The 26,233-nt window shown below is 34.8% G+C and overlaps 1 protein-coding gene and 1 long non-coding RNA gene across 4 annotated transcripts; one reads left to right on the top strand and one right to left on the bottom strand.

Annotated features, from left to right (window-relative positions):
• Positions 1 to 18,369, bottom strand: LOC126584814 (extensin-2-like). Of its 3 annotated transcripts, XM_050249169.1 has the most exons (4): positions 18,082 to 18,368; positions 1,667 to 1,717; positions 605 to 1,615; positions 1 to 313 (listed from the first exon to the last, which is right to left on the bottom strand). In XM_050249169.1, exons 1-3 carry the CDS (start codon positions 18,323 to 18,325, stop codon positions 633 to 635), a joined length of 1,278 nt encoding a protein of 425 aa, XP_050105126.1. In that variant the 5' UTR covers positions 18,326 to 18,368; the 3' UTR covers positions 1 to 313; positions 605 to 632. The 3 variants fall into 3 exon arrangements, with proteins under 3 accessions (XP_050105126.1, XP_050105125.1, XP_050105123.1); XM_050249168.1 differs by having other exon boundaries at positions 1 to 378; positions 605 to 1,717; positions 18,082 to 18,369; XM_050249166.1 differs by having other exon boundaries at positions 605 to 1,717; positions 18,082 to 18,367.
• LOC126584815 (uncharacterized) lies at positions 906 to 1,927 on the top strand. Its single transcript, XR_007610125.1, has 2 exons — positions 906 to 1,054; positions 1,544 to 1,927. It is a non-coding gene; the product is annotated as an uncharacterized LOC126584815 (long non-coding RNA).
• Positions 18,370 to 26,233: the final 7,864 nt, after the last annotated feature.

Raw genomic sequence — 26,233 nt, 5'->3', positions numbered from 1 at the left:
TTTGGGGAATGTATTTATTTTATTATTATGGTGATCACCTCTCCATTAGAAGGTTGAAACAAACAACATACATATACCATCTCTTTTGAGAAACAGGAAATAAAATACATGGAACATGAGTGCCCTACAACTGTCTAATATTCCAAGGAAAGGAGAATATGAACCTCTATCGAATATCGCATACATAAAACACGTCACATCAGCAGCTGCGTGGAGACTCGTTTTTTTCTCTCTCTTCTTCTTTGTGTGGTAATAAGGCGCGCTGTTCGACTTCAACAGCCCCTCTTTATTCTGACCTTTCTTCTTCCCTTACCTGCAAAGACATATTATTGTTATTTGTTGGGTCTCTGCCATTGGTCTATTTGTTACACACGGCTACTGAATTTAAAGAAAAAGAAATATTAATTGAATAATAACGATATGTTGGAAATACATTATCCATATGCTAATAAGGATTATTAGCCAAAAATGGAAATAAAGACTATTCAATTATAATTTATATGTTATTTCGTCAGAGTGTGCATTTGGTTGTATGGTGATTTCCAAATTGACAACAGTAGTACTAACTAATTAATGAATAATAGCATAGAATGGAGAAGCTTACCAGCTTGATGCAATTAAACTTTCAATATCTAGTAGTGGTGAGGAGGTGGGGGTGAGGAATAGATGTAACCGTGTGGTGGGTGAACTGCTGGAGGAGTTGGTGGCTTGTAAGGTTTCTTAGGTGGTGGTGGTGGTGAGTAAACTGGTGGTGGAGGAGACTTGTAGACTGGAGGGGGTGGTGGGGGAGACTTGTAGTGGTAAGGTTTCTTGGGTGGAGATGGTGTGGGAACTGGAGGAGGTGGTGGTGGTGGAGACTTGTAGTGGTAAGGCTTCTTGGGTGGTGGTGGTGGTGACTTGTAGTGGTAGGGGTGCTTAGGTGGTGAGTATTTAGGGGGAGTAGGAGAAGGAGGTGGTGGGGACTTGTAATGGTAAGGCTTCTTTGGTGGTGGTGGTGGAGACTTGTAGTGGTAGGGGTGCTTAGGTGGTGAGTATTTAGGAGGAGTAGGAGAAGGTGGTGGTGGGGACTTGTAGTGGTAAGGCTTCTTAGGTGGAGGTGGTGAGTGAACAGGGTAATAAGGCTTCTTGTGTGGTGGTGGTGGTGGTGGGGATTTGTAATGGTAGGGCTTCTTTGGTGGTGGGGTTGAGTGCACTGGTGGAGCTGGTGAATATACTGGCGGGGGAGGAGATTTGTAATGGTAAGGCTTTTTTGGTGGTGGGTGTGAGTGCACTGGTGGAGGTGGTGAGTACACCGGTGGGGGAGGAGACATGTAGTGGTAAGGCTTCTTTGGTGGTGGTGGAGGAGACTTGTAATAGTAAGGTTTCTTGGGTGGTGGTGGTGGAGATTTGTAGTGGTAAGGCTCCTTGGGTGGTGGTGGTGAGTGAACTGGAGGAGGAGGTGGTGGGGGAGATTTGTAGTGGTAGGGCTTCTTGGGTGGTGGTGGTGGGGACTTGTAGTGGTATGGCTCCTTAGGTGGGGGTGGTGAGTGCACTGGAGCAGGAGGTGGTGGTGGGGATTTGTAGTGGTAAGGCTTTGGTGATGGTGGTGGTGACTTGGGGTGGTAGGGATGCTTAGGTGGTGGGTACACAGGAGGTGGTGGTGACTTAGGGTGGTAGGGATGCTTAGGTGGTGCGTACACAGGAGGTGGTGGTGACTTAGGGTGGTAGGGATGCTTAGGTGGTGAGTAGTGCACTGGAGGAGAAGGAGAAGGAGGCGGTGGTGACTTGTAATGGTAGGGAGGAGAGGCCGGTGGCGGTGGAGAGGTGTAAGGGTAGTTAGCTGAAGTTTCTGAAGGCAATGTGAGAGAGACTATTGCCACTAGGAGAGTGACCACAAGAGAGGTCACTTGTGAAGGCACCATTTTTCCCATCCTTCGTTAAGAATGGGGTTTTGGTTGTCTGCCTCTGAAGCTAAGCCTCCTCACCCTTTATATAGCTTTGGTTTTTACCCTTCACAATGGTACTCATGCCAAATTTCACTTGGCAATTATTAATTATCTTAGTAAAAAAACAATATTACTGTTAAAATAATGCTAATGGGGCCAGACTATATGTCATAGATTATCAATTAATGTTTGGACCAATGCGGCCTTTGACCGAATTTTGTTAATTTATGCCCTTCTCCTTTTTATTTTTATTTTTATATCTTGTTTCATGGAATAGAAGGTTCATTGTAAACATAGTTAATAATAAATAAATACATAGATATGATTTTTACACTCTATTACTGCGCAGTAAAAGATTGTAAAAATATCTGAAAATATTAAAAAATAAAAATAAACAAGAGCTTGTAAAAACATTAACCATTTCCCTGAACGTATCACCTAAAGGGCTAAGGGTGTGACCATCTTTACTTTAATAAGGCTTTGTTTAATGCAATAAGACTACGTAGCAGAAAAGTTAAAGCAAGAGATCGAACTTTATTTCTAGGTTAATAATTTAAGCAGGATGTCCTCCCTGAATTTGTTATCAAATATTTTTCATGATCGACATCTTTGAAAAATGTGTGTAGTTGCCTAACTTTCTATGATTCTTCCCGTACATAGGGACCAGCCGGCTGCGAAATACTCTCTCTCTCTCTCTTAACCCAAACTTTACTACGTAGTCTGTCACATTCACATTTTGCATAGCTTTTTAACTAATTTACTCGAATATCCGACTCGGAAGGTTTAAGATACAAATATTAAGTGCCCATTTGCCTTAATAATACAGATTTTTAATTAATTATTCATTTCCAAATATGAATAATCTTTCTTTATGCGGTGATGCGGTGAATGCTAACTAGCTAGATTTTTCTTACTTGTTGTTCCAGACAATAACAACACGTTAAGAAGGAAAAAATAATGAAAGCAAATAAATAAAAGATGCTTAAATGCATAATTAAGCATGTTTAACTGGACTAAAATCACATTATTCTGATCACCGCAAGAATGAGAAAATGCTCCCCAAGTTTGAACCGGACAATGAATAAACAAATCCGCTTTACTTTACTGAACATGCATGGTGAGCTGTTCAGATAATATTAATTATTTTTTTGTACAATCATCTGTAGTCAATTATTTTCCAAAGAGTAGTAGTAGATAGATAGGGATGGCCTTCAACGAGTGAAGATCTGCATCCTTTACAGATCTAGGTCCTCATACAAATGCACAACCATTAATTTGACGAATAACAAGAATGAAGAATTTTTTAATGTAATATTCACCCTATGACATGCGATGTAAATAACTTATTCATTCATCCACATAATAATGCATAAAATGTAACACATGATCGTACAATACAAAAACCACTATTACCATGAGAACAGCACAAACTAATAATTTTTTCTTTCACCCTTTCCTTTAGTGTTTTTTTAGGATTAATATTAGTTTATTATCTTAAAGTTTTTTTGTTTTCAATATTTGGTAAATAAAGTTTTTTTCATTTCAAAGTGGTACATCAAGTTATAATTTTGGAACAATTTTATACATTCATTAAGGTTACCTTTAAATTTACTGTTAACTAATGATGTGCTATCCACGTGGACAATGACATGATGACACGTGCATATTAAAAAATAAAATAATAAAAACTAAAAAAATTAAATAAATAAAAAAATTTGGGCATCTTCTCCCTCACCCCTTCCGACCCCCCTCCCGTTCTCTCCTTCGCACCCACCTTTCCCCTTCCCTCCGTCGATCGGTGTCTCTGCCGTTTTCCGATCGTCTCGTTCGACACCGAATTTCCGGGGTTCCTCCGCAACACCCCCAGAGGCACTTCCAAGGGCCTCCGTTACCAAGATATCGCCCTTAATGTCGATTCTCTCAATCTCATCCAAGTGGGTATCACCCTGTTCGACGACCGCGGCAACGTCGGCGGCACCTGGGAGTTCAACTTTCGGGGTTTTGACGAGGAAACCGACCCCCATGTTCCAGAATCCATTGCCCTCCTCAAAGCGAATGGCTTGGATCTCGAGAAATTTGGGAAGTTCGGCATTGATTCGGATATTTTTGTGGAGGGTTTCGTTGAGATTTTAAGGGTGCACAGGGGGCAGCTCGTATGGGTGAGCTTCCACGGCCTCTACGACTCGGCCTATGTAATGAAGCTGGTGACGAGGAAGACCATCCTCAGCTCCCCCACTGAGTTCGCAAAGATGGCAGGTCGTTTGTTCGAGAGGGTCTACGACTTGAAGTTTATGGCCAAGTACTGCCCGGGCCTATTTGGGGGCGAAATTGGGCTTGAAAGGATGGCAACAATCCTCGGAGTGCAGCGTTGGGTGGAGTCGAAGAGGGAGGGGGAAGCGTGGGTGCAGAGGAGAGAAGGGGGGGGGGGTCAGAAGGGGTGAGGGAGAAGACGCCCAAATTTTTTTTTTTTAATTTTTATTATTTTATTAATTTAAATTTTAATATTTAATATCTACGTGTCGTCCAGTCATTGTCCACGTAAATGTCATATCATCAGTTAATGATAAATTTAACAGCAACCTTAATTGATGTATGAAAGAATTCCAAAATTATAACTTTATGTACCACTCTAGAATAAAAAAAACTTTATATACCAAAACTAAGAAACTTTAGAATAATAAATTAAGATTAACCTTTTTTTATGTCTTTTAGCTGCTAGTACACCATGCTTTTTCTTTTGTGAGGGTTATATAGTATCTTTAAACCAAAAGTTGATGCCAAATAGAAAATGAAATTTTAACGAAAAGTTCTTGGTGTTCATTTTAAAGAAAAATAATATTTTTATATTAAAATGTTAATTCTGGTACTATTTATTTTATCTTTCATTTGGTACATATCATTAAAATTCAAAGTTTTTAAATCATTTTCTTTAGCTTTCCTAATAGAAAAATGTTTGAAATAATGAAAATAAAAATTCATAATTACTCGTCAATATTTTTTCGATGTGCAATAATTATTTAACCAATATGTCGCAGTTAATACATTTTAATATTTTAGCAATTGTGATTTGTTAATCCTCATTCAATCAAATTTCTCAAATCAATATGAACAACTAATTAACGTCGGTCAGGCCCAACACGTATATCTTTTACAATCATAGGTTCCGTGATCCTTTGGCAAGTACTTGTCAATGTTATTTTGGTCAAAATCTTTGTTATCCACATCTTTTAGGTGCAAATAAGGGTGTTAGGTGAAGACTGAACGTAGCTACGTACTTCCTTTTTAGCACACAGATATCACTAGAAGAACATAATTTTGCTTTTGACTGCCTGTCAAGATTTCTCTGTATAAAACAAAAGGAAAGGGTAACCATGCAGTATATTTAAGAATTCAAAGTACCTATTGCACGTTCTTATGACGATTATTGTGTATGAATTTTTAAACAAAATTTTGACAGTCAGCTTTCATGTTGTAGCTTTCATGGTAGCTGGCTGGACTGTTAAAAATGGGTTAAATTAAAACGTTTTTGGTCGCTGTGTGTATTTCTAAAATTTATTTTGGTCATTGTGTTTTATTTTCTGCCAAATTGGTCACTGCGTTACCATAAGTCAACCGCTAAAAAAATGCACGTGACAGTTTCGTGCAGGGGCAAAGATATATTTTCACTTACATAGTTACCCCTGCACTTGCATGTCATGTGCGTTTTTTTTAACGTTTGATTGAGAATGACTAAGATTGCTAACTTATGATAACACAGTAACTAAATTAGCAGAAAATAAAATACAGTGACCAAAATAAATTTTAAACATAAACACCAATCTAAAATAATAAATATTTTTGGCTCCTAATCATCTTTTTGAATCACTACTATTTCTCTCATATCTTGACAAAGCATCCATATAAATATATAAAATTCCAATTATAATGGGAGTAAGTAAGATTTAGAAAAACAAAAGTAGAGACGCACTGGAATTTCCAAAGAAAAAATAAAATTGAGCTGGGCAGGTTAGTTGGCATGTGATTTGAGACAAATCTAAATCTAGAAGCTTGTAAGATTGGAAGGAGGTGGAGAGCTGAGTTAAGTACCAAGAAAGTGGAGTAGCATTTTGGTTTTGTTTTTTATTTTATTTTTGGTCTAAACTCTACAGATATTAATTCTTAAAAAAATTGAGTGTGAATATGAAGCAAAATTGGTCAATTTTGCAGCACATTTTCGCTAAAAGTTTATTTCCTGAACAATATACATTTGCACCGTTGTCGTTGGTCCCGTATTAAATTTATTTTGTTTCCCATACTTCCTTAATTTCTTTGTATTTTCCTTGTTTTCTTCTAGTATGTTTTTGTTTGCCAAGTTGCTATAGAAAATTTATTTACCTTAATTTGGTTTTTTCCTTCTATCTTTATTTGGGGTCGGAAAATGCTACTTGGCTGTAAGGCCGAGAAGAAATGTGAAAAAATGTCTAAAAAAAGTACAGTGTTTTCTTTTTCGTTGCGGGTCTTCTGGGTTCCGGTTCTTTGCCATTCTCCCTGCTCCAGTCCATCTCCTTGAAGTTCTAAGTTTTTAGTTTTCCTCTTCGTCTTCTTATATTCTGTGAGAAGTCTTCCCCATTATAAGGCCCTTTAAAGGGATCATCATATGTTCTATTTTATTTCCTAGGAGTTCTAATCCATTTTGTAACGTATGGATGTTGAGATTTCGTAGATACAGAGCCAATTTTAATAAACTTATCGTAAAGTTCTTATACATAAAAGACCATTTTAGTACAAAAAAACCCGAATTTGGGGGTGGAAGATTGTCGTCGCTGTGAGGTTCACTACTCTACCGCTTGAGAAAATAAATTTAATCATCCTATTTATAACAAATTTTGTGTTTAGAATGTGGTAGAGCAATTAGGTTAGATTAATGTGTACCCAAACCAGCGGCTTCATAAAATCCATTAGGTTTAGGGTTGGTGTATTTCCTGATGTTTAGACTATTAAACTAAACATGGTAAATACCAAAAATTTATATGACAATATTTGGGAATTTCTTATATATTTATTAATCTCCAAAGTGGAGTATATATAGGAGTTACAATTAGTATTACATATGTACTTCATCAATGTAGGACAACAGACTACTATTTACACTTTAACTAATATATAACTCGTAAAATTCCCCCTCAAGTTGGAGCAAAGATGTCATGCATGCCCAACTTGTCAAGCGAGTTGGAAAACACACTATTAGACACAATCTTAGTAAGTACATCAGCGAGTTGATCTTCAGATCTCACAAACGGAAACATAATAATTCCAGCATCCAAATTTTCCTTGATGAAATGTTGATCAATCTCCACATGTTTTGTTTGATTATGTTGCACTGGATTATGAGCAATCTCAATAGCAGCCTTGTTATCACAATGGAGTTTCATAGCACCATTGGGTTTAAATCCAAGATCTCTCAACAATTTTTTTAACCACAACAACTCACATACACCATGAGACATACCACGAAACTCAGCTTCAGCACTTGACCTAGCCACCATTTTTTGTTTCTACTTCTCCAAGTAACTAGATTACCACCCGCCAATCAGTGATAGAACTTGTCCAATCTGCATCTGTATACCCTTCGACATTCAAATGACCATTCTTGGAGAAAACCAAGCCTCTGCCAGGAGCCATCTTCAAGCACCTCAAAATACGGACTATTTCATCCATATGAGCTTCACTAGGTGAGTGCATAAACTGACTTACTACACTAACTGCATAAGCAATGTCAGGGCAAGTGTGAGACAAATAAATTAATTTCCCCACAAGCCTCTGATACCGTTCCTTATGAGTAGGAACTTGATTCGGAAATAAGCCCAGATGATGATTTTGCTCAATCAGAGTATCAATAAGTTTGCAATCTAACAGATTTGTTTCAACTAACAAATCAAGAACATACTTCTGTTGAGACAGAAAAATACCATGCTTGGATTGTGCAACCTCGATTCCAAGAAAATACTTCAATTCACCCAATTCTTTCATCTCAAATTCACTAGCTAGGTACTTTTTTAAGGCGTTGTATCTCCTTTTGATCATCACTAGTCACTAACATGTCATCAACATAAATAATCAATGCAGTTAGCTTACCATTTTGTGGCTTTAGAAACAATTTAGAAACAAAGTATGATTTGAATGACTCTGGACATACCCAAACTTCTTCATTGAACTTGTAAACCTCCAAAACCACACTCTAAGAGATTGTTTCAAACTATACAAAGCTTTTTGCAACTTGCATACAACACATTTTTCAGGAGATGTTCTAATACTAAGTGGGAGATCCATATAAATTTCCTCCTTGAGATCACCATGAAGGAAATCATTCTTAACATCAAACTGCAACAGAGGCCAATCCTGGTTTGCTACTAAGGACAGAAGAACACACACAGTATTAAGTTTGGCAACAAGAGCAAAAATCTCCTGATAGTCCACCCTATAGGTTTGAGTATAATCCTTAGCAACTAATATGGCTTTATACCGGTCAATAGAACCATCTGCTTTGTGCTTAATAGTGAACACCCATCTACATCCAACAGCTTTCTTCCCATTTGGTAAATGAACCAAATCCCAAGTAGAATTCTTTTCCAAGGCTTCCATCTCAACTCTCATGGCATTAACCCACTTAGGGTCAGACAAGGCATCGTGCAATTTTGTTGGAATTGATACACTAGATAGCTGACATATGTAAGATGAAAATGGTTTGGACAAACGATGAGTAAACACATAATTGTTGATAGGATATTTGGATTTGGCATGCATATCAGGCTCATATTGTACCTTAGGTTTTCCACGATTAGCTCGTGGAGGCAACTAATAAATAGAAGAATCGTCAGAATTTAACTCATGTATGTCATTATCTTGTACCAAATTGTTAAAAGAATCATCACTGGATGAACCATCACTGAACTAACCATCATCAGGCAGCTCGTTAGACATACCAGAAGCAAGCAATCGGTCATCAGAAAGTAATTCGTCAGACATACTGACAAGCAACTCGTTGGGCACATCTAATCTGTCGTCAGTAAAAATAGTTTTAGGAATAATAGGTGACAGATCACTATCTATAACCGACTGATCAGTATCACGCAACATAATAGGTTCTATCCCCAACTCTGCCTGTAACACATCATCCATACCATCTCTTCAAATATGCACTTCACTCCCTTTTTTCCCCTGAAGTGGAGAGTCGGAAGAGGGCTTCACAAAATACGAAACTTCCTCGTGGAAGGTGACATCCATGGTAATATAAGTTTTCTGAGTCGGAGGATGATAACACTTATAGCCTTTCTGATTGTTAGCATACCTACTAAATACACATCGAAGAACACATGCATCAAGTTTACTCCGCTGATAAGAGTAGACATACACATACGCAATACACCCAAACACCTTCGAAGGAAGTTTTGATACAGAAACAAGATAAACATGCTTTTGTAACACATCAAGTGGTGTCTGAAAATCAAGAACCCTACTTAGAACACGATTTATCAAATATACAACAGCCAAAACAACATGACCCCATAAATGATTAGGAACACATTTATCCAACATCAATGAGTGAGCAACCTCCATTATTTGACGATTCTTCTGTTCTGACACACCATTTTGTTGGGGTGTAAACAGAGTAGTCGTCTGGTGAATAATACCCTGATCACGAAAAAAGCATGTCAAAGTGTGATTCACATATTCTCCTCCATTATCAAACCTGAAGACCTTAACTTTGGTCTGAAACTGAGTATACACCATTGCACAAAATTCTTGAAGAAGCAAATGAACATCACTCTTATTCTTCATCAATAACACCTAAGTTAATCGAGTACAATCATCAATAAAAGTAACAAACCAACGAAATTCATTAGAAGTAACATTTGCCGGACCTCACACATCAGAATGTATTAAATCAAATGGCAAAGTAGCTTTAGAATCACTTATGGGAAAGGAAGCACGATGACTCTTAACCATGACACATGCTTCACACTTGAATTATGAATCACTACAAATGCGAAACAAAGCAGGAAATAGATGCTTCATATAACTGAATGATAGACGTCCTAATCGCCAATGCCACAACCAAATTTGATGTATGTCATCCACTTTAGCACTTAAAACTTGATGATTATTTGAACCGGAAACAACAGTATCCTCCATAGTCAAGATGTACAACCCTCTATTCTTTTACCATGACCAATTACTTTCTGAGTTTGAATGTCTTGAAAATAACAATACGTAGGGTAGAAGTGAGCAAAACAATATAAAGTATCAAGTAGTTTTTCTACCGACAAAAGATTGCACTTAACATCAGGAACAAGTAAAGTATGGACCAGTGATAAGGTCGAAGTAAGAGAGATAATGCCTTCAACATTCACGGGGGAATGTGCTCCATTTGCACTAGTAATATACGGATCAAGAATATAGTCACATAACTCATCAAACATTCTAGGGTCACTAGTCACATGATTAGTGGTCCCAGTATCAATTATCCATTTATTTGTTCCACCAAGATGCATAACAACATTATGATTATACTGAGCCATTGAATTAAATCACAAACAATAAAGGCACAAAAGATAGGCAGCGGAATGAAAACAATTTACCATAATACTGTAGCACATCACTGTTCAAGTGATGTAGTAGATCACTGTTAATGGCACTGTAGCAAAATATTGTTCATGAACACTGTAGCATACCACTGTTTACGCACTGTTTGTACTGTAGTGCAACACTATTTACTTTCCTTTTTTTTTTCAAGACGAAGGAAATCATGACAAATGTGGGGCACAAAATTAAAGCACACAGGTCACCAAGAGCGAACTGCTTTGATGCTATATTAAACTAAACATGGTAAATACCAAAAATATATATGATAATATTTGAGAATTTCTCATATATTCATTAATCTCCAAAATGGAGTATATATAGGAATTACAATTTGTATTACATATGCACTTCATCAATATAGGATAACAGACTACTATTTATACTTTAACTAATATATAACTCCCAACATAGACTATATAGTGTAATATATATAATGCAGTATGATCGTGCAAGTCTTTTTATTTTATTTCATCTCCGGACAAGAAACAATATTATCTCCAAGTCACCGACGTGAAAGGGCAAGCATGGAAATCAAATTTTCCTGATAGATGATAATTAATAGTCTCTGAAAATTGTACATTACTAGTTTTAGTAAACTGCATGAGCCATCCATGGCATCCAAGTCAAGAGAGAGCCAAGTTGTTAGACAAAGTCCCAAAACGCAATTAATAGAATTATATTTTAGCCATATCCCTATCCAGCACATGCAATGGCAAAACTAGAATGGGATCATTGATTATCCTTGATCTCAACAACTTTAAAAATCTCATGTATATTTGTTTGTATATTTTATTTGACCATTATAAATAGCTAAAGCAAACTAACTTACAACCTCATCTTCTTACTTCTTCTATTTTCTTCTATCATATTTGTTTTTCTTTTCTTTCTTTTTATATAAAATACTTTAGTTGAAAAGCTTTAAGAGTTCTCAATATTACTTCGTAGTATCCTACATCACTCTCGACAAGCCTCTACAAATTATCGTAGTTGATATATTTTAACATAAACTTTTGGCATTGTTGACAAGAATTGACAATTGCTTACTAAATGTTCGATGAAATAGCTTAATGAAACTTTTTTTTAAGCTGACATTACGATCCCATTATTTAAAATTTTTGATTATATGCCATTGGGTCCATGCATACGTATACATGACTGGTCAGAAATGTTTGTTGGTTTTTGGAAGATTTTTGGGTCGTCTGTTGGACAGCTGTCCAACACAAACCAGACTTTATCAATGTGAGAGAGGGACTTCCACAAAATTTAAAATGTGATGGATATGTTTGATGGCATATTAAACAAAAGAGAAAATATAGATGTTGTTTCTTACGTGCAACGCGTCATTTTTCATCGTTGTAATTTACAAAATAGGAAACTTCATTTTAATTTTTGATAAAAATAACTTTAAATTAAAAACATGAGTAAAATTAAAATCTAATTTTAGTCTCTTGATATGTTAATTACTTCATTTATTAATTATATTTTGATGTTTTAATTATTTCTCTTTTTCTTTCTAATTTTGATATATTAATTATATTTTATTATAATTTTCATTTTCATAAATTCAAATATTTAATGTGAGATATTGAATAAAATACACATTAATTAATTTGAGTTAATAACACATTAAAGGACAATAATTAATATGTAATCTAACATCCGATTTTTATTAAATTTCAATTTTTTTTAAGAATTAAAGTTAAAAACCCCTTCTTTTTTTTTAAATGAGTTAAAAACCCCTTTATAAAATGACAAATCTGCTACAAATTCCAGGTGTAGCAAATTCAACATATTTTTTTTGGTAAGTTAATATGGATACCAACGTTTTAGCTAATCTAAAACACTGCAAGACTATAAGATCTATATTTTTTTTAGGACTACGGTCTAGTGATATTCTTCTTCACTTGTCAGTGAGAGGTCTTAGGTTTGATTCTCGCCAAATGTGAATTTGAACCACATTATTGCTAGCCCATTGTGAGGTTTAGGCCACCCATTTTCCCTTAGTGTAGATAATATCGTTTGTTCAAAAAAAAAAGTGTGTTGTATGAGAATAAGATTTTTGAGATCTCAATATGTTGCCCTCCATAAACTCAATGGACATAGATAAAAAGATGACTGAGTCATTTCTTGTTGAGACAAATCAAAGTATAGCATACATACAAGAACTTTTTTGTTTATGTGTTTGATGAATTAATTATATATACGTGAGACTGACTAAATAATTTTGACATAATTATAGTTATTTTTATTTAATTGGAGTGTCTGATCAACTCATAAATATAAGGGTAATTCAGTTCTGTGCCGTTGAGATGCCGTCGTGATTCAGTCGAGATACAGTCGGAAGGGAGTTGAGAGGCCCTTTTGGATGCCATCGAGATCCAACGTCGAGACATAGAATAACAGTTCATCTTTCAAGTTAGTGGTATTTAAGGAAAAGAGGGCTAATAGAGATTATAATTTGGGAGTATTTTTAATTGTTGGGTTTGTAATAAGGCTAACAGAGCCAATTTCCTAAATATAAAGACAATACATATTGTTTATGTCCTGAACAACTAATTGTGGCCGTTCCATTAAGAACGATATTGAGATTGCAATCCATATCATACAAGGAACAATAAGTTTTTTTATTTTTTTTTATTATGGCATGTGACGTTTTACTGCAATTTCAAAAAACAATTATCTTATACATCCTGATGCTAGTTTGATTCTTATTGATCATTCTCTCTCCTAACAACTAATAACTTAATCCACTCTAATATTATTGTTTGTAAAAAAATAAAAATAAAAAATAAAAAACCGTTCTCCATGCATGTTTCTCCTTTTTATCAATGCATGCATCTCGCTCTTACTTTTTTACCTCAATCATCTCTATTGTTTGTAAAAAAAAAAAAGTAAAAAAAAATTAAAAAAACCAGTTCTCCATGCATCTTTCTCCTTTTTATCAATGCATGCATCTCGCACTTACTTTTTTTTCCCTCAATCATCTGTATCTTACTCTCTTTTTGGATTACAAAATGTTAAATGTTGAGCATATTTCAAAGAAGTTAGGCATATGCTTTGAGATGCCATGAAGAGATTGAACGCTTGATGAGTTGATGTAATTGACATGCTGCATACAGTGCCTCGTGGGTTATTCTGGAATTTGCCTCTCTTACCCTTCAAGACAACGAGATCAGTCAGTGAGTGCATGCCAATGCATGCACAAATTTTATCCAAACTTGGACATAATTAAAGGGATTTTTTCAAAGCACTTTTGTTCTGATTCAAGGAGTGGAACCCTCGGTACATGAAGGGTTTCGATCTTTGTTTCCGTAGTGAACGGACAACTCACATTTCAAAAATTTGCATACTTGTACTGTCATCTCCAACCTAAATAGCTAAAAATAACTTCATTCATAATTATAATCAAATAAATTTTTTTTTAATAAACAGTATCAGGCCATCCTATTATACTATTTTCAATCGAAAAGACTAAACATAACTCTCTCAATAATTTATTAGTTATGAGTTTATACTTAAAATTATTGATTAACTAATTAAATTACTGTTGAATGTTTTGTTGGATATTTTCAAATTTAACTATTGAATTTGAATTAATTATTATAAGGTCATATCCAACCAAAGGGACTAGACATAGCCCCGTCCAATAATATAGCCCAACAAAAAATTATTTTTAAATGAATAGTGTCAGGTCATACTCATATACCATCTCCAACCGAATGAGCTAAAACATAGCCTCCCTAATAATTTATTAGTTTTAAGTTTATACTTTAATTTATTGGTTAATTTAAATAACTAACCATTGGATGTTTCCAAATCTAACCGTTGAATCCATAGAATTATAGCCAAGTCATCAGTTGGAGATGAGTTTTTGAGTAAATCTAGCCATTTTTTAGCTTTTAGACATTTAGCCCTCTCTATTGTAGATGGTATAACTGAGGAGCTGGGCCTCAAAAAATGGGCTAAGAATGGGGCACCAGCCAAATAATGGCATAGTGGGAATTATAACTCATACATTGGTTGGAAATGAGTTTTTGAACAAATCAAACTATTTTTTAATTTTTTTACATTTAGCCCTCTCCATTGAAGATGGCGTAAGCATTGGCTAGTTCATCAAGTTATTACACAACAATATTGGGGATAGAAGTCGGCCGAAGTCACATATAAGAGGGTCAAGAATATTACGTAATACACAATGAATGAAAATCGTATAGACAAATGTATAGCATAGATATTGAGACATTGAATCTTTAACTAAAGATTCAATTACTAGAGATCCAACGGTCATGGATCCGGATCCACTCTAAACAAACTTTGCAAACCGTTCTCCATGTACGATCTCCCTTTATCCATCTCCAATCTCATAGTTAACCTTGCAATAAGTACCTGCCAAATAAGGACTTTAGTCATGGGCAGCTGGGGATTTCGTGATCCGACTATTTATCGTACATCGTGCGGTCAGTTTTCATTAGGTATTATTTTTATTTTATTTTAAATTTTAAATGATTTCTGGCACGATGTACGATGAACGGTCGGGATCATGGGATCCCCAGGAAAACAATCCGGCGATGATCCTTTTCCCTGGGCGGCTGGGCCACATAGAAGACGAAACACCAACGATGACTTGGAATTAAACCAAACCAAATCCATTGTCTATCTAATCCAGAACTTTCTCCTTGCACTTGCAGCTAAACTTAATGCTCTGGTCCCTTGACAAGTTGTGGGTCAATTTACACTTTGGTACAATGTGTATGCACAATTACCCCTTTCCTTTTTCTTTTTTGCCACAACTACTCTATATTTCGAAAACAGTCACATTGCCAAAAAATTGCTTGGACATTTTCCTGGTTTATAAACTTAATATCCTTTTTGGCCTAAACTACCTTTTCCCCTCCACTTTCTCTTCCAGTTCCAAAAGGATTATAGAACAGAAAAAGGAGTAATGGCACCAAATGAAACCCTCCAGCCCACATGGCAGGTAATGTAAGTGATGATACCACTTAGACTTGTTCTCCAACCAAACCTAGCTCATTTTATACCACAGACTAGAGTGTGTGTAAAACTAATGATAAGAAAAAGTATCTTTTTGCATAACAATGCCGAATGTTGTGCCAATTTAATGGAAATCGAAAACCAATTCATTGCCCACTTCAATTTTCTATTTATTTTTTTTGGGTTTAGTGACCGAACAAACAAAACCTTTAACGTTAGGGAAATTCTTCGTTGTCTTCAAACTATATCACCCTTTCTTTGCTTAGAACTTGTTTGTGATTGGTTATCCATAAATTGGAGAGAGACCTACATTTTCTTGATAAGAAAAAAGACAAAAGAAAAAGAGTTTGGATAACATAAAGAAAAGAAAGAGCTCCGTCGTCACCTAAACTACTAATTCCAAACCCTAGCGTTGTTGAGACAACTATTTAAGTTAAAACTTAAAACGTTGCTTTAACCTAGTAATGACTTATTTGGAAGAAAAAAAAATTGGTCTCAGATCACTATAAAATGATAGTCAATCAGCAATGACCTAGTGAGTTAGACTTCTTGTGGTTCATTGTAGAATTTGAACAATCTTTCTACTAGTGAGATTTTTTGGGGGTTTCGATAATCCTTTTGATTTTTAATCCACGATGGTCTACTGGAAGACAATTGTATATATAGTGTAGTGGACTAAGTTTTATCAATAAGATCACCACTTTAACTTTTTTTCCAGCAACGGATAAATAATAGACAACCTTAACTTTTAGAAAAAGTATTTGACATTTATGTTAAAAAAGTAATCACAAATTTAAGCCATGAAATATGGAAAACAAATTGAAAAAAAATAGATCACTTAATTGAAGAAAATAATACAATACTAACATGATTTGACAAAATAGATCACTTAGTAGGCATTTTAACAATTCATAGTCTTCTTATTTTGTGTTTATGAAATATTAAGAATAAGAATTTGCAAATAGTTTTTCTTCTTTCTCATCCTTTGATTTGTTAACACCGCTCGCATATATTATTACCAGGAAATTTAGAGTGATGTTAAGGACGATGCCACATATTTAAACCACATTATTACCATATAATGTAAGCAAGTCAATCAGTATTCAATAAGATAAACTCATTAAGACGTAACATGTATACATTACTTGTGAGAATAAATGGTACACCAATGTAGTATACGTGATTTCTATAACATTTTTGGAAATTTAATTAAGAGAGTAAAACATATTAGATATGTGAGAAACTAAGTAAAAGTTGGGGAATGTATTTATTTTATTATTATGATGATCACCTCTCCATTGGAAGGTTGAAACAAACAACATACATATAACATCTCTTTGGAGAAACAGGAAATAAAATACATGGAACATGAGTGCGCTACAACTGTCTAATATACAAGGAAAGGAAAACATGAATCTCTATCGGATATCGCATATATAAAACACTTTACATCAGCAGCTGCGTGGAGAGTCTGGAGACTCGTTTTTTCTTTCTCTTCTTCTTTGTGTGGTGATAAGGCGCGCTGTTCGACTTCAACAGCTCCTTTCTTTATTCTGACCTTTCTTCTTCCCTTACCTGCAAAGACATGTTATTGTTATTTGTTAGGTATCTGTCATTGGTCTATTTGTTACACACGACTACTTAATATCAAGAAAAAATATATTAATTGAGTAATAACGATATGTTGGAAATACATTAAGGAATTTTAACGAAACACTTCCAGTACTATAACTTTTAACGAAAAACCATATTTTTACCTTTTCCTGATACTATTCACTACACCTTTATTTGTCATTTTTCATTAAAACTAAAGTTTTTTTGGACTTTTCGTTAGTTTTTCTAATACATTACGCATATACCAATAAGGATTATTGGCCAAAAAAGGAAATAAACACTAGTCAATTAGAATTTATAGGAGAATGTTATTTTGTCAGAGTGTGCATTTGGTTGTATGGTGATTTCCAAATTGACAACAGTAGTACTAACTAATTAATGAATAATAACATAGAATGGAGAAGCTTACCAGCTTGGTGCAATTAAGCTTTCAATATCTAGTAGTGGTGAGGAGGTGGGGGTGAGGAATAGATGTAACCGTGTGGTGGGTGAACTGCTGGAGGAGTTGGTGGCTTGTAAGGTTTCTTAGGTGGTGGTGGTGGTGAGTAAACTGGTGGTGGAGGAGACTTGTAGACTGGAGGGGGTGGTGGGGGAGACGTGTAGTGGTAAGGTTTCTTGGGTGGAGATGGTGTGGGAACTGGAGGAGGTGGTGGTGGTGGAGACTTGTAGTGGTAAGGCTTCTTGGGTGGTGGTGGTGACTTGTAGTGGTAGGGGTGCTTAGGTGGTGAGTATTTAGGGGGAGTAGGAGAAGGAGGTGGTGGGGACTTGTAATGGTAAGGCTTCTTTGGTGGTGGCGGTGGTGACTTGTAGTGGTAGGGGTGCTTAGGTGGTGAGTATTTAGAAGGAGTAGGATAAGGAGGTGGTGGAGACTTGTAATGGTAAGGCTTCTTTGGTGGTGGTGGAGACTTGTAGTGGTAGGGGTGCTTAGGTGGTGCGTACACAGGAGGTGGTGGTGACTTAGGGTGGTAGGGATGCTTAGGTGGTGAGTAGTGTACTGGAGGAGAAGGAGAAGGAGGCGGTGGTGACTTGTAATGGTAGGGAGGAGAGGCCGGTGGTGGTGGAGAGGTGTAAGGGTAGTTAGCTGAAGTGTCTGAAGGCAATGTGAGAGAGACTATTGCCACTAGGAGAGTGACCACAAGAGATGTCACTTGTGAAGGCACCATTTTTCCCATCCTTTGTTAAGAATGGGTTTTTGGTTTTCTGCCTCTGACGCTAAAGCCTCCTCACCCTTTATATATCTTTGGTCCCCTTCACCATGGTACTCATGTCAATTTTCACTTGGCAATTATCAATTATCTTAGTGAAAAACAAGATTACTGTTAAAATAATGCTAATGGGGCCACCTATTCGAATAGATTATCAATTAATGTTTGGACCAATGCGGCCTTTGACCGAATTTTGTTAATTTATGCCCTTCTCCTTTTTATTTTTATTTTTATATCTTGTTTCATGGAAAGGTTCATTGTAAACATAGATATTAATAAATAAATAAATACATAGATATAATTTTTACACTCTATTACTGCGCAGTAAAAGATTGTAAAAATATCTGAAAATATTAAAAAATAAAAATAAACAAGAGCTTGTAAAAATCATTAACCATTTCCCTGAACGTATCACCTAAAGGGCTAAGGGTGTGACCATTTTTACTTTAATAAGGCTTAGTTTAATGCAATAAGGGTACGTAGCAGAAAGGTTAGCTAGCAAGAGATCGAACTTTATTTCTAGGTTAATAATTTAAGCAGGAAGTTCTCCCTGAATTTGTTATCAAATATTTTTCATGATCGACATCTTTGAAAAATGTGTGTAGTTGCCTAACTTTCTATGATTCTTTCTGTACATAGGGATCAGCCGGCTGCGAGATATACTCTCTCTCTCTCTCTCTCTCTCATAATGCAACTAATGTCTGCGGAACAGAACATGAAAGGAAGGTTCTCAACCAGTAATACTTTTGTTTTAGTTTTATATCAACTAATTAAAGTGATATTAACCCTTTTCATTTGGAAACCCTTTGAATTATGACAGTCAGCTTTCATGGTAGCTGGCTGGACTGTTAAAAATGGATTAAATTAAATTTTTTTTGTCGTTGTGTTTATTTCTAAAATTTATTTTGATCACTGCGTTTTATTTTCTGTCAATTTGGTCACTGCACTACCACAAGTCAGACATTAAAAAAATGCACGTGACATGCAGGTGCAGAGACAATGAAGTATTTTCACTTCCTTGTGTGAAACGAACCAAACTGGTCAGAGTTTTTAAGCCAGTGCGAAGTTGAGGAGAAAATACATAGTTGCCCCTGCACGTGCATTTTTTTTAACATTTGATTGAGAAGAACTAGAATTGCTAACTTGTGATAACACAATAACTAAATTAGCAGAAAATAAAATACAGTGACCAAAATAAATTTTAAACATAGCACAATGACCAAAAAAGTTTTTAACTGTTAAAAACCTTACCTATATGTGCAATGTGGTCACACCAATTTAAAATACTAAATATCTTTGGCTCCTAATGATCTTTTTTGAATCACTACTATGTCTCTCATATCTTGACAAAGCATCTATATAAATATATAAAATTCCAATTATAATGGGAGTAAGTAAGATTTAGAAAACCAAAAGTAGAGGCACTGGAATTTCCAAAAATAAAAATAAAAATTGAGTTGGGCAGGTTAGTTGGCATGTGATTTGAGACAAATCTAAATCTAGAAGCTTGTAAGAATGGAAGGAGGTGGAGAGCTGAGTAGAGTACCAAGAAAGTGGAGTCGCATTTTGGTTTTGTTTTGTTTTTTATTTTATTTTTGGTCTAAACTCTACAGATATTAATTCTTAAAAAATTTGAGTGTGAGTATGAAGCAAAATTGGTCAATTTTGCAGCACATTTTCGCCAAAAGTTTATTTCCTGAACATATTATACATTTGCACCGTTGTAGTAGATACTCATTGAGAATTGGTCCTGTATTAAATTTATTTTGTTTCCCATACTTCCTTAATTTTTCCCTAATTTCTTTGTATTTTCCTTTGTTTTCTTCTAGTATGTTTTTGTTTGCCAAGTTGCTATAGAAAATTTATTTACCTTAATTTGGTTATTTCCTTCAATCGTTTTTTGGGGTCGGAAAATGCTACTTGGCTGTAAGGCCGCGAGAAGAAAATGTGAAAAAACTTCGAAGAAAAATACAATGTTTTCTTTTTCATCGCGCGTCTTCTGGGTTCCGGTTTTTTACTATTCTCCCTGCCCAGCCCCTCTCCTTGAAGTTCTAAGTTTTTAGTTTTCCTCTTCGTCTTCTTATATTCCCCGCGAAAAGTCTTCCCCACACTAAGGCCCTTTAAAGGGATCATCATATATTCTATTTTATTTCCTAGGAGCTCTAATCCATTTTCTAACGTACGGATGTTGAGATTCCGTAGATACTGAGCCAATTTCAATAAACTTATTGTAAAGTTCTTTTATAAATTTATATATAGACCATTTTTAGTACAAAAACACCCGAATTTGGGGAGGAAGATGATCGTCGCTGTGAGGTTAACTACTCTACCGCTTGAGACAATAAATGTAATCATCATATTTTGTAACAAATTTTGTGTTTAGAACGTGGTAGGGCAATTAGGTTAGATTAATGTACCCAAACCACCGGCTTCATAAAATCCATTAGGTTTAGGGTTGGGGTATTTCATGATGTTTAGACTATATAGTGTAATATATATGTTTGGGTTAATATTTAACTTTGGACTTCAAGGGAAGAAAACCCAAAAGAGCTCAATAAAGGAGATTTTGCCCGAAGCCCAAAGTTAAGCCCAGATACCCATCTCAAGACAATATGACGGCTCCCCATTTAATGCAAAGGCTAGGTGCTTACAAGAGAAGTGACAACCGATGGAAATCCACACACTCCCAGCCCAACTTTCTGAATGGCAGAACATGTAAAAATGTTGATGATTCACTACCCTTCAGTTGCTTTCGAGTAAGAGCAGAAACAGTAGTACATTCGGGTTAATTCGCCTATAAAAGGGGGAAGAGGGCCCAAAAACAAGGAAACTCAACCAATCAAACAAACAAACATACAATTTGCCTCTCAGTCAAACAAATATCCAGAAAGCTGTGCTTTGTCTAAATTCTGCACCCTTTTAGCCTTAGACCTCCTTTTAGCCTTAGACCCCCTTAAAGAGACGTCTTTTGTCTAGTGTAAAAGCTCTGCTACATTTTATAAATGTTGTAGTATCGATTCTCTTATATAAACTTGTTCACCACTCATCCTGCTTTAGCACTCAACCCCCTGTAAATACAAAGAGAAGAGACAGCAAGACATTTAAACATTGCCTGACAAGCTGAAATCTTGCCCGACTTTCTTTGTTTTGTCTTTAAGATTATAGATCTGGTGTTATGATGTATTCAATATATATTTAAGTCATTTCCAGTCTTTTGATAAACCAAAATCCCATCAGTTCTCAGATCTGGTTCACTTAGTGGTTTTACTGTCATAAGAAGACTAAATGTGAATTAAACTGATGACTTGATCAGATATGGACCCCCACCCTTTAAGCATACTAGATAACCAACTAAAAGTCATTGATCTCAAGGCATAGAAAAGAACTTAATGTAGACTTAACACATCTATGACAATCATTTGATAAACAAAAAATCAGAATAACTTGGGGCGCAAGTGATCGGTTTAAACACACGTGTTCTACATCTGCCATACTGAGATGGCAGTGGCACGCCTAAGCACTTAGTTAGTTTTGATTGTGAGCCTCAAGGCCTACACCTCAGGTCCCACAAAGGCACTTTTCAGAACTAACTTTGTCCTCCTCTTGCAGCATCTCAACAAGCAGGAGCCCGACAACCAACCAAAGTGCTAACTCATTGGGGAGCTATGTGCTCGAGCTAGGGACCCCTCCCAGCGAGATTTCCTGCCCGAACAATATATATATATATATATATATATATATATATATATATATATATATATATATAATCATGCAAGCCTTTTTATTGTATTTCATCTTCGGACAAGAAACAATATTACCTCCAAGTCACCGACGTGAAAGGGAAAGCATGGAAATCAAATTTTCCTGATAGATTATACTTATAGTCTCTGAAAATTGTATAATACTAGTTTTAGTAAACTGCATGAGCCATCCATGGCATCCAAGTCAAGAGAGAGCCAAGTTGTTAGACGAAGTCCCAAAACACAATTAATAGATTTATATTTTAGCCATATCCCTATCCGGCCCCTGCAGTGGCGGAACCAGTATGGGGTTATTGGTTGTCTTTGATCTCAACAACTTCAAAAACCTCTTGTATATTTGTTTGTATATTGTATTTGACCATTATAAACAGCTAAGGCATACTAAAATACAACCTCATCCTCTTACTTCTTCTATTTTCTTCTATCATTTTTGTTTTTCTTTTCTCTTTTCTTATATGAAATACTTTAGTTGAAAAGCCTTAGGAGTTCTCAATATTACTCCACAATATCCTGCATCATCATCGACAAACCTCTACAAATTATCGTTGTTGTCGACATATGTTAGCATAAACTTTTAACATATGTTAACAAAAATTGACAGTGGCCTAAAACTTTTTTTAATTGATGTTACGATTCAATTATTTAAAAATTCTGACTATGCCGCTGGGTCCATGCGTACATATACATGTCTGGTCTGAATGTTTGTTGGTTTGTGGAAGATTTTTGGGTCGTCTCTTGGACGGTCGTCCAACACAAACCAGACTTTATTAATGTGAGAGAGGGACTTCCACAAAATTTCAAACGTGATGGGTATATGTTGGTGGCATATTAAACAAAAGAGAAAATATAGATGTTGTTTTTTACGTGCAACGCGTCATTTTTCATCGTTATAATTTGCAAAAGGAAACTTCATTCTAATTTTTGACAAAAATAATTTTTAGATTAAAAACATGAATAAGATCAAAATTTAATTTTAATTTTTAATGTATTAATCACTTCATTATTAATTATATTTTGATGTTTTAATTATTTCTCTTTTTCTTCCTAATTTTGATGTCTTAATTATATTTCATTATAATTTTCATTTTCATATATTCAAATATTTAATGGGAGACATTGAATAAACTACACATTAATTAATTTGAATTAAGGACACATCAAGGGACTATAATCAATATGTAATCTAACACTAAATTTTTATTAAATTTCAATCTTTTTCAAGGATTAAAGTTAAATCCCTTTATAAAATGACAAATCTGCTACAAATTCCAGGTGTAGCAAATTCAACATCTTTTTTTTGGTAAGTTAATATGTATACCAATGTTTTAGCTAATCTAAAACACTACAAGACTTTATTATCTTTATATTTTGATTTTGTAGTTATTACCTGTCTCAAAGTGCGTTGTATGAGAATAAAAATTTTGAGATCTCAATATGTTTCCCTCCATAAATTTAATGGACATAGAGAAAAAGATGAGTGAGTCATTTCTTGTTGAGACAAATCAAAGTATAGCATACATACAAGAACTTTTTTGTTTATGTGTTTGATGAGTTAATTATATATACGTGAGACTGACTAATTAATTAATAATTTTGATATAATTATAATTATTTTTATTTAATTGGAGTGTATGATCAACTCATAAATATAAGGGTAATTCAGCTCTGTACCGTTGAGATGCCGTCGTGATTCAGTCGAGATACAGTCAGGAGGGAGTTGAGAGGCCCTTGTGGATGCCATCGAGATCCAACGTTGAGACATAGAATAACAGTTCATCTTTTAAGTCGGTGGTATTTAAGGAAAAGAGGGCTACTAGAGATTATAATTTGGGAGCATTTTTAATTGTTGGGTTTGTAATAAGGCTAACAGAGCCAATTTCCTAAATATAAAGACATTAAATATTGTTTGTGTCCTGAACAACTAATTGTGGCCGTTCCATTAAGAACGATATTGAGATTGCAATCCATCATACAAGGAACAATAAGTTTTTTTTTTATTTTATATATATATATGGAAAGTGACGTTTTATTGCAATTTTAGAAAACAATTATGCTTATACATCCTTGTGCTAGTTTGATTATTATTGATCCTCTTCTCCCTAACAGCTAATAACTTAATCCACTCTAATATTATTGTTTGTAAAAAAAAATAATAATAAAATAAAAAACCAGTTCTCCATGCATCTTTCTCCTTTTATCAAAGGAAAACTAATAAAAATGGATTGAAAAATTTGAGTTTTAACAATAAAGAAAAAATAAAGGGTAAAATGAATAGTATTAGAATTGACTTTTTAATGTAAAAATGTAATTTTTTGTTAAAGTAAACAGTACCGAAATTTTTTTTGTTAAAATTTCCTTTTATCAATGCATGCATTTCGCTTTTACTTTATTACTTCAATCATCTCTCTCTTACTCTCTTTTTGGTTTACAAAATGTTAAATGTTGAGCATATTTCACAGAAGTTAGGCATGCCATGAAAAGATTGAAAGCTTGATGAGTTGATGTAATTGACAGGCTTCATACAGTGCCTCGTGGGTTATTCTGGAATTTACCTCTCTTACCCTTCAGGACGACGAGATCAGTCAGTGAGTGCATGCCATGCATGGACAAATTTTATCCAAACTTGGACATAATTAAAGGGACTTTTTCAAAGCACTTTTATTCTGATTCAAGGAGTGGGACCCCTCGGTACATGAAGGCTTTCGATCTTTGCTTGCGTAGTGAACGACAACTCACATTTCAAAATTTACATACTCGTACGGTCATTTTCAACGAAATAGTTAAATATAGTTTCGTTTATAATTACTAGCATATGGGCATATATAAAGTATGTGAAATTTTTTTTTTTTTTTAAAATAAAAGAAGAGAGGAAGGGAGTGATAGAGAATGTGGGAGTAGGAAGTTTTTATTTTTATTTTTTATTTATTTTAGAATTAGAGATATGTTAGAATTATATATAGATGAAGTTTTGAAAAAAAAAAACAACAAATTTTGTTTGTGTAAAATTAAATTTCCGCCCCATATTTCTTATTCATGTTTTGTTTTAATTAGAAGGTTAAACTGGTAATTTCATAGGATTTTGGTTGACAATGAGTGTTTTATTGATTAGCAGAGATAACTAAAGATTTTTTTTTAATAAACAGTATTAGGCCATACTCATATATCATTTCCAACCGAAAAGGCTAAACATAACTTCCTCAATAATTTATTAGTTCTGAGTTTATACTTAAAATTATTGATTAATTTAATTAAACTACTGTTGGATGTTTTGTTGGATATTTTCAAATTTAACCATTGAATTTGAATTAATCATTGTAAGGTCATCTCCAACCAAAAGGGCTAGACATAGCCTCATCCAAAATTATAACCCAACAAAAAAATTAGTTTTAAATGAATAGTGTCGGCCATACTCATATACCATCTCCAACCGAAAGGGCTAAAACATAGGCTCCCTAATAATTTATTAGTTTTAAGTTTATACTTTAATTTAATTAAACTAACATTGGATGTTTCCAAATCTAACTGTTGAATCCATAGAATTATAACCTAGCTATTGGTTGGAGATGAGTTTTTGGGTAAATCATGTCATTTTTTGGCTTTTAGACATTTAGCCCTCTTCAGTGATGATACCACGTAGACTTGTTCTCCAACCAAACCCTAGCTCATTTTATACCACAGACTAGAGTGTGTGTAAAACTAATGTTAAGAAAAAATTATATTTTTGCATAACAATGCCGAATGTTGTGCCAATTTAATGGAAATCGAAAACCAATTCATTGCCCACTTCAAGTTTTCTATTTTTTTGGGTCTAGTGACCGTACAAACAAAACCTTTAACATCAGGGAAATTCTCCGTTGTCTTCAGGCTGTATCGCCCTTTCTTTGCTTAGAACTTGTCTGGGATTGGTTCTGGAAAAAGCTAAAATGTGTATTCTGTTGTGCTTGGCAGAAAAAAAAACTTAGAAATTCTTTTGACCCAATAAGCTCTTTTATAGAAGCACTTGCCAAATGCTTTTTCAAGAAGCACTTGCCAAATGCTTTTTCAAGAAGCACTTTCAAATATGTTTTCAATGAACACTTGGATTGCTTATAAAGATTCTATATAATAAAAGCAC

The sequence above is a fragment of the Malus sylvestris genome, chromosome 10 (assembly GCF_916048215.2).
Source record: "Malus sylvestris chromosome 10, drMalSylv7.2, whole genome shotgun sequence".
NCBI lineage: Eukaryota > Viridiplantae > Streptophyta > Magnoliopsida > Rosales > Rosaceae > Malus > Malus sylvestris.
This window is presented reverse-complemented; position numbering and strand designations above follow the sequence as displayed.